The sequence below is a fragment of the Carassius gibelio genome, chromosome B3 (genome assembly GCF_023724105.1).
Source record: "Carassius gibelio isolate Cgi1373 ecotype wild population from Czech Republic chromosome B3, carGib1.2-hapl.c, whole genome shotgun sequence".
NCBI classification, from domain to species: domain Eukaryota; kingdom Metazoa; phylum Chordata; class Actinopteri; order Cypriniformes; family Cyprinidae; genus Carassius; species Carassius gibelio.
The window spans coordinates 47,502,196-47,512,488 of NC_068398.1; the positions used below are offsets into that span (position 1 = coordinate 47,502,196).

Here is a 10,293-nt window from a genome sequence, read left to right on the forward strand (position 1 = left end):
ACAGTCCATAAAGGGCTGATCCAAACACCAGCCAGCTGCTATGGATTTTTCCTTGCCTCTAGGGTGATTCGAGGTTACAATTTAGGAGTGTGGCACAAAGTACACTCTTTATCTACTTTGCCTTTCAATCTCTCTGGCATAGCTTAGCATTCCTGATTCTTTATTTAATATTTCAGATATAATACATGTGACATACATATTAGATCTTAGACACAGCAGAAGACTTCGACAGAATACTATTATTAACAACAGCAACAAAATAATGCAATGGCTACATGACTACATATAAATGTATTTTCCAAGTATTTTCTTTATATTATACATTATGTTATATTACTGCACAAATTTATTGGCATCCTTGGTAAATATTTGCAAAAAGTGCTCTGAAATCGGAAAGGTTTATCCTTTTGATGTTTCATTTAAAAATGTAACAAAAATGATCATTTGTGACTATCTGAAAGCTTTAAATTAGCTTTCCACTGATGTATGGTTTGGACGATATTTAGCTGAGATACAACTATTTGAAAATCTGAAATCTGAGGGAGCTAAAAATGTAAATACAGAGAAAACCACTTTTAAAGTCTTTCAAATTAAATTCTTAGCAATGCATATTACTAATCAAACAGTTTTGATATATTTACAGTAGGAAATTGACAAAATATCTTCATGAACATATTCACTGTATTCACGCCTTTTGTGCTCCAGGGTCACACATATCATTTAATTGAATTAAACAATTGAAAGTTGCAGGAAAATCACAGTATGGAATAAATAGTTTTAACCATTACACATTGGCCAGAATTAATAGAACCATGGATCCTCTAATGTTATAATTATCTCTGAAGTATATCCCTATTCATATTTACATATTTAGCACACAAGGGTGTCTACGAACATGAAATTGTCCAGCCATGACTTCCTGTTTCACAAGTGTGTAACTATACACAACAGGTAACACAAAAGACACACTTTCTTAATCATCCATCACAATGAGTAAAACCATTCACAAAGTACAACAGCAGGAACTAGTATTTATAAAGCACGTTAATGCATTTTTCTGCATGACCGCTCTTTTAGATTCCTTAATTCGACTCTATACCTAAACATAACTACTACCTTACCTTACTAACTCAACATAATTCATACTTTCATCTCGAGTACACTAGATGCTAACTCCTGTGTGACGCACCAAATGGAAGAATTGGTGGTGGTTTTAGTTTCCAAACATAAGCATTGTGTCCCGAAAAGGTATTTTCTTTAATTTCCCCAATGGATAACTTTAGCAATGTGACTTTGTTTCCCAGATACTACACGACGTCTGTAAAATGATGCATTGCTGTCTAATGCCACATGATGTAATCCTCCTAGTGCTGTATGATGTAATCCTTCTGACAAATCCTGCTGCGCCTCTTGAAAGGCATGTTCCACATAAGCTGGTCCCAGTTATTCAGAGACGCCGCAGCTGCACAGAGATGAAAACCACAGCGCAAGAGCTCAGCAGTCACTTCTCACTTCCAAGCTTTGGTAATTAGGTAAAAAGCCGGTCATGACTGTTGCCAAATACTCTCGATGGAAAGTGGCCAAAGCCTGTTTGAAAAGTCACTAAATGTTGCTATATGACACTGTGAGCTAATATAGTGTATTCACAGAATCATTGTAATATTTGCATTCTGTAAAATGTCGCCCACTTTATATCTGTTTTTCTCATCTATTCTCACATATTGTACTTTTAATACAGCTGAATCAGGGAATCAGAACAGGTACGCAAGTTAAAGAGTCAATTATCCATTTTTTTGACTGTGTCTGTTCTTGTAGAAAGTCAAGAAGACAAAACAAGTGCAATCACTGTTGCTGGGTTTGACTTAACTAAAAACTTACAACTTAACATTTTAAACTTAAATCACAATTATATACAATGATCTGGCTTATTTAATAATAAACTGTATTGTGAAAATTACAATTGAATAATCATTCGGAGTCCAGGGTGGATAAAGTAAGTGAACCTGTAAAATTTAGTAATTTATAGTTTTTTTCCTTTGGTAGCAACCCAAACCCAGCTTATAAAACTTGGCCAATTTTAGAACAACCCTCCACACAATTATGTTTCTACGGAGCCCCACACATGATATGCAAGAAAAAATAATAATTGTGCGCATGATTTATACATTTTTGACCCTCGACTTACTAGATCATGCATACGATTTAAAAATGTGTTTCCTAATTTTAAATAAATTGTTTGCTCAATGTAATAATTCATGCTCTTGTTCTAGGTAAACTGTGCACACGAAATAATAATTATTTGTACTTCCTGCCTGGACAGAGGCAGAGACAATTTAATGAGGTATTATTTTGAGTTCAGCCTATTCACAAAGGCGGCGGATATGATACGTAGCCTACTGAAGATGAATTAAGCACCAGCACCTGGTTGGAGGTAATGATTCAAAAGTACGCACAGTTTACCTTGAATGATCAAATGAATTATTATATCTAGCACATGATTTACTTAAAACAAGGGAATTAATTATCAAATCTTGTGCATGATTAAGGAAATCAATGGAACAAATTAATAAATTGTGGGCATGATCTAGTAAATCGATGAAATTTTTTTTTTTCTTGCATGTCATCTCCGGGGCTCTGTATGTTTCTGTTTATCAGTATTTCTAGGTAAAATATCATGATAGACATTTGAGTTAATTGTTCTTCAACATTTGTATAATGTCCAGGCCCTGAGGCAGCAAAGCAGTGCCAAACCATGATGCTCCATCCTCCACGCTTCTGGACACAGACGTCCTCGTGAGTTTTAACAATCCTGCATTTTCTACATTTAAAGACAGGGTCTCTTACCGTTGATTCATGAACACCCAAGTCTTTTTTGTTTGTGTGACCCACACTTCCACTCAAAAGTATCTTGTGTTTGTCTAAAATTACGACTTTACACCATATTTTATAAGTTATATATTTCAGAAATCTACGCTGCTGAAAAAACAAAAAAACAATACAATGCATCCCAGAATTTGTAATGGTTTTACTGGTTACAATGGTAATTGTATTCGTTTTAATGGAAACTTCTCTGGTAATTTGTCACCTTTTATTGGTGGCTTGTCAAAACCGATTCCTATCGAAATATGTCCCAAAACACACTACAGGAGACTTTTTTTTAGTGGTTTTAATGGTTAATAATAGTGTTTGTAATGGCATTTGTAGCAGAAACCATTATAATTTATATGATGGTTTCTGTTGTTTGTTTGATTGTTTGTAGATATTGTTCTGTAAGATATTTTCAGAAGGATTCATTTACTCTTTTTCACAGTGCACATGCAAACAATATCAATGCTACACAATACAAATTTTTTACAGACGCATCAGTGATGAACAAACAGCAGTCAGACAGTAACTTCACTCACATACAGTGTCATGAAATGCTCTCTTCAATACACACATACACAGCCTGTCTCTCTCTCTCTCTCTCTCGGAGAGGCTTGTCTCGGCACAGGGTCAAATCTCTTCAGTTTCAGATCAGATCAGATCAGATCATCTGTTTGGATATTCCACATGTGCTCTTCAACAGAAGCATGAACGGGATCCCACTGTACTGTACAACACACTTCAACATGGAGGTAAGAAAGATCTGTTCCAAAAGTATGTTTTTATTGTGTCCATCAGAAAATTCTGAGAATTAAACATGAATGCTTATGTTATTTAAAAATATTTAGGCAAAGTCACAGTGGATATTTATATAGAACACTGTTTTATAATTTTCCACTTTGTATGAATGAACCATGAACTTGAGAGAGTTATACTAAGCAACGTCATGGTCTTCATAAAATCGTTACTTCATCTCTAGATAGAACATCCACTTCTCCACTTGCTTTTTTCTAAAGAGACTGTAATTAATGCTACAAATGAAACCCCTTGTATTGACATGAGCAGCTTTAGACTGTCAGTGAAGTGACAGACACTTTCAGCCCTGGAGCTTTACTGGTTAATATTAGGATTAATGCACACATGCCCTAAAAAAAAAAATGAAAGCCATAAATGGGTCTGGATCTGAGAGGGACATTGATTACTTTGCCTTTCAGCCTGTTTGTCCACTGGGGATGATTGTGACATAGAGGACATTGCTCTCCCAAGTCACTTACTAGACTGTGCACTGTACAGCTGTACAGCACTACAAAAAAAAAAACTGTTTGACGGGAAGCATTAATCGTTCATGTCTTTCAAAGTAAACTAAAGTATACAGGACCATACTATCTTCATTATAGCTTGTTTGGAAGTTTAGTGGTTGGCCTAAAAATGTAACAATTTAAATAAGTAATACTATTATCGAGCGATACTGTATTGCTATATACACAGTGCCATTTAAAAGTTAGGGATCAGTAAGATTTTAGTTTTTAATAGAGTCTCTTATGCTCCAAAAAAATTGTAAAAAAATTTAAATATTTTAGCAACTTCTAATATTGGTTTCCTATTTTTATAAATTAAAAATGTTACTTAATTTTTATTAAATTATTAATTCTGTGATGCAGCGCTGAATTTTCAGCATCATTGCTCCAGTCTTCAGTGTCACAGGATCCTTCTCTAACAATATAAGTCTTTACTATAACTTTTTAACATCCTAACTGAATAATATTATTAATTTCTTTAAAAAACTAACTAATGGTATATTCACACCTCTCTTGTTTGGTTAAATTGAATAGAATTCAAGATTATTTCCCCTCTTGGTGCAGATCTTTTGGGCAGGTGTGAATACCCTCAAATCGTACTCGGGTGCGGACCAAACAACCGAAATGTACTGCACCAAACTTTTATTTGATCCAGACCAAAGCAGGTGAACTAGCGGACTTTCCTGATGTGAAAACACCCTAATGCCGCATTTCAGGCATCCCGTAACCCGTATTTTTCCAACCTTAAACCCGTGAAAGTGCACTGGAATGGCAGTCAAACCCATGACTTCCCACCCATGAACTCGTACTAGATCAATGTACTCCAAGTTATGACGTCACACAGCACGCGAAACACACTAATGGCAGCCCTTACAGATAATACTGCCTATGGATTCAGTGTTTATGTAAGTGGTACACGTTGAAAAACTATTTTAGGACAATGTAATGTTGCAATAAAATTAATAATCTTGCTACAATTCCTTGCTCTCAGGAAGTTTGACGTGACTTGCCTGGAACAGTACAAAGTCGTTAGTCGTGGTTTAAAATCGTGACTTGCGAGCTCAAAAACCTGCCTGGAACGCAGCATAAGTCTCCTAAGTGTGGAAAAATTAGTTTGAATAAAACACTTGACTTGCCATTGATGTAAATGTTCCAAATCTGTCAATTAGGATCATGTTTTCCAAATCTGTAAGTTAGGATAATGTTTTACGCAGTAGGACAGCTCCCTCTGTAGGCTCTCACAAACAAGGCAGCATCCTAGGTTTTGGAACAAAGACATTCTGTGTTGTTGCATTAGGATTAGCACTGCTTACAGTATAGGATACATACAAGAGTATATACTTCATTGACCACCATATGTTTCTCCCCCCAGGCTGTAAGTCGCATTTAATGGAATTTGGAATCTGAGGGATATACATAATGGATTCCTGGACATTTTCGTTCTCACCCAGTAACCTCCCCAGCAATCTGTCTGGACTCCCCATGTACGATGACATCTTGCTCGGCAACATATCTGAAGACGGCCTGGGAAACGAGACGGACCAGAGCTTGACCAAAACCAGCACAGCCGTCATCACCTTCATGTACTTTATTGTGTGTGCCATCGGTCTGTGTGGAAACGCTCTGGTCATCTACGTCATCCTGCGATACGCCAAGATGAAGACGGTCACCAATATCTACATCCTGAACCTGGCGGTGGCAGACGTGCTGTTCATGCTCGGTTTGCCCTTCATCGCTATCCAGTTGGCGCTGGTGCACTGGCCATTTGGTTCAGCTCTGTGCCGTGTGGTCATGACTGTGGACTCTCTCAATCAGTTCACCAGTATTTTCTGTCTGATGGTGATGAGCATCGATCGGTACCTTGCTGTTGTGCATCCCATCAAGTCCACCAGATGGAGGAGGCCCAATGTCGCAAAGACCATTAATCTGGTCGTGTGGGTCGTGTCTCTCGTCGTCAACATCCCAATTGTAATCTACAGTGGGCTGATCACCAAACCTGATGGCTGCTTCTGCACTATTGTGTGGCCAGAGCCGCAGGAGACCTACTACACCACCTTCATGTTCTACACCTTCTTCCTGGGCTTCTTCCTGCCTCTGATGGTCATATGTCTCTGCTATTTGTGCATTATCATCAAAGTGAAGTCCTCAGGAGTCAGGGTGAGCTCCAGTAAACGGAGGAAGTCTGAGAGGAGGGTGACGCGTATGGTGTCCATTGTGGTTGCCGTCTTTGTGTTCTGCTGGCTGCCTTTCTACATTTTCAATGTGACATCAGTCACTGGCACTATTAGCACCACGCCTTTTTTAAGGAGCATGTTTGCCTTCGTCGTGGTGCTAGGATACGCCAATAGCTGCGCAAACCCAATATTGTATGCTTTCCTGTCTGAGAACTTCAAAAAGAGTTTCCAGAATGTGCTGTGCTTGAAAAAAGCGAGTGCTTTGGATGAGGCTGAACGCACTAGTAGCAAACAGAACAAGCCGCAAATCATGAACGAGCCAACAGAAACTCAGAACACTCTGCTAAATAGAGACCTGCAAACCAGCATGTGACAAAACAAAGGTCGTTGCTCAGCAAACTATGGATCTGAAATCAATAGAAACTGTGGTCTCTACAAACAGAGTAAGAGAAGTGACTGTAAAACCATTAAATATGGTTTCCATTTTAAAGCCCACTGGCTTAGTTTCCCAAAGTTACAAACTAATGGATTTTTGGAAATCTTACCATAATTTCCATTCATTGGTTAGAACCTGTAAAAATCATTGGTAAAACATTAGTTTAGAGACCAATTCTCACTATTAACTATTAGTTTATAAGCATGCCTATTATTAGCTAATCATCTGTTTATTAGTGCTCATAAAGCATATATTAACGAGCAGCAAATTAGGAGATTATTGAGGCAAAAGTCATAGTTATTTTTTTTTTGTTAAAAGCTAGAATTGGACCTTAAAATAAAGTCCACCAGTTCTTCCTACTGACTAACTATTAACTATGACTATTGACTATGAAACTCCTAATTTGATGTTTATAGTTAGTTGTTAGGTTTAGTCATAGGGTGGATCAAGGGATGTAATATATTTTAGTACAGAATAAGGCATTAATATGTGCTTTCTAAGCACTAATAAACAGCTGGTAATATGCAAAGCAACTAGTTAATAGTCAGAATTGGTCTCTAAATTAAAGTTACTATACATTTTATAAGTTTTACTCTGGATTGTTATTTAAAAAGTATATTTATAGAGTTCTTTAAACAAATTGTGATTATAAACAGAAGGACTAAGGTATTCTTCAGTCGTTGTGTTTGTAGAAAATATTCAGAATCTAGTTTTTACATTTGTTTTTTATTTTTATTTTATCCATAAACAATAGCAAACACCACCACCATAAATTCATTACATTATACAAATATGCTTTTTAATTTACACCTTGTAGCCAGCAAAATGCTGAACTGGATTGTATTGTAATATGTATCACTCTGTTTTGCATTGTACGTGTTAATTCATCCAGAAATACCATATTGCTGTAGTCTTCCTAATAGCAGTTAAAGTCAAAAATAGAGTCAGGGGTCTCTCTCATAATTTCTAATAACTGTGCAAAGATTCTGGCCTCTATCCCTTTGAATCACCGTAATGTTAAGGACAGATAGTAATCTAGAGAGATTTTCCTCGTCTTAATATAATGTTCATTTGAAAAGGGCTAAAGCATTGTCCTTATGTTACTTCTGAGATCAGGCAGGGACACATATATCATGATCCAGCCTGATCTTACACGCAAAACATACATATGTAGACGCAAATTAAAACGGTCCAATGTGTATATAACTTTACGTATTTACAGTGCCATAGAACCTGCTTTGACCAGTTACTTATTTAATAACAAGACATTTGATTATGAAGTCACCTTTAATTGAGCATCTGCTTATAATACTTTGTTCACCATGAAAAAAACAATTATTTGCGTCGCCATAAATAACCGTCGTTTATTTGAATAAATGATGGCAGTGGCAGATTTACACACAAGCGGAGATGTGGTGTTTGAACCATAGCCAGTTACAGTTACAGTTCTGTTGAGTCTACCCAGGAAGCAGAAGAGCAGGAGAGGGCAGTCACGGCCAAGAAAGAGAAAAAAACAATCAGATCCTCTTCTTGAGCTCCTGAAGGAAGACGTGGCACGCCAGAAGGTTCTGTTTGTCAACATTTCTCAAAATCTTTAAAGTAATGAATTCTAAATGGCTTAAACAATCGTTAATGAATAAATATCTTTGGTTACACATTAACAAAAATAAAAGATAAGTCGTGAAAAATATGTGTTGTGCCGTGTTGTGTGAGCTCTCATGCTGACTTCCTAGTAAGCCCAAGAACAAAAGAAGTGTTAAGGATTATAGGTTAATAAAGCTGTATAAACTAAATTAACCTTAAGTATACTGTAGGTAAGTATACATTTAATTTTAAAATAAGTATTGGTAGCCAAATTAAATTAAATTGTATTTAGTTTTCAACTTACTATTTTAATTAGGATGATTTCTGTAGTCGTGGTCCTGGTTGACATCCTTTAAGGCAGACACTTGGTTGCACAATATATATACACAGACACACAAATATGAAAACATAAATTGTCACCATAATTAGTAAATTCTTTTATCTGATATTGTGTGTTAAGTAAAGGTCAATTATAGAGAAAAAGAATGCAGTCTTTGGTGCAAATGTTGGATGCACTTCAAGTGCCTGAAGAAAGATGGCTCTAAATCACGTCTTCATCATTCCAAAAGTATGCTCAATAATTGAGCGGATGTCATGGTTGCGATTGGCTTCTCTGTGCAGGGGTACCCACCATCACAAGGAGGAAAAAGCCCTGAGCTGGATATTTTGCCTGGTTGTAAATGGGGCTGTTCTGAAGCCCAGTGAGTCGTGGACACTCCAGGGGTACCCTACAAAAATGTCTAAAAATGGTCGCATATCCATTGAAGCAGGATTTCAGTTTTTATAACACTGTCCATCAGGGCCAGCTGGTGGTTTTATTCTCACATGACATCCATCAGTTGCTCCAACAGCTTTACCAAATGCCTGGTGATTGGTGAGAGAAGCAAAGCATGCACCAACCTGGAGCAGGTGTTCTTCTGACTTTGGTTGGGCCACAACCTCTGGCAGAATTGCCATGACTTCATCAGCCACTGGCCATGGCACATCCCAAAATCTGCGACACAACCCTGTAAGATGCACCACAGGCCAACCAATACAAAAACACCAATGTCTGGAGTGCTGTACCCCAGCCATGTCTCCGTTGCTGATGAGGCAGCTCCAAAAGTTAACAGAGGCTCTCTCTCGTCAGACGAAAGTCTGCTTTTGTATCCCCTCTTCTCCAGAACGGGGACATGAGGATTGAGCCTGCAATACTTGATGTCTGTCTGTATAAAACAAAATAATAAAAAGTATATTTACAACTACATACTAATGTGTACAATCATGTATATATAATATAGGTTTTCAGTTCATTCTTTGTGTTCAATATTCAATATTGCTTTTAATCATGAATATATAACAGATCTACAGCATTACATTGGGTTAATCTTTTAATGTGCTGTATTGTGTTAAAACGTATTTATAATCTAGTTTTACAGCATTACATTTAATTCATGTATGTTTAACATGTAGTTTAAAAGACATTTAGTTCAGTATTTATTTTTCGGATTTTGTTTTTTGCTTAATAGCTTTACTAAAATTATCTTAAAATTGTGAATGCTGGTTTAAATCATGATAAATGATGTAATTTGTAGCACTTTTAAAGACAGTGGTATCACAATAATAATAACATTGGGTTTTTAATGGGAATGCTGCATCCCCTACAATGGTGAATGGCATATTCCCCAGATGCTCTGCTCCTGGTAGCTGCTGATTATCTGCCACCTCCAGCTTTTTTGCATCCAATGCCTGCCCTATGGCTGAGCCAGCAAAGACACCCCCATCACTTGACCGTCCATACTCTCCAACATGGACTAGACGGAAGCGATACTCAGCATCGACCACAGCCAATAATACTACCAAGAATGTTTTTTTGTAATTGAAAAAAAAGAGGTGCAAAGAGGAGGATGTGCTTCCTGTCTATCGCTCCTATGCAGTTAGGGAAATTCCACCTAGA

At 37.1% G+C, this 10,293-nt stretch overlaps 1 protein-coding gene across 1 annotated transcript; it reads left to right on the forward strand.

Annotated features, from left to right (window-relative positions):
* Positions 1-3,459: 3,459 nt before the first annotated feature.
* Positions 3,460-9,603, forward strand: sstr2b (somatostatin receptor 2b). The gene is made up of 2 exons (XM_052550714.1): positions 3,460-3,617; positions 5,536-9,603. Exon 2 carries the CDS (start codon positions 5,583-5,585, stop codon positions 6,708-6,710), a length of 1,128 nt encoding a protein of 375 aa, XP_052406674.1. The 5' UTR covers positions 3,460-3,617; positions 5,536-5,582; the 3' UTR covers positions 6,711-9,603.
* Positions 9,604-10,293: the final 690 nt, after the last annotated feature.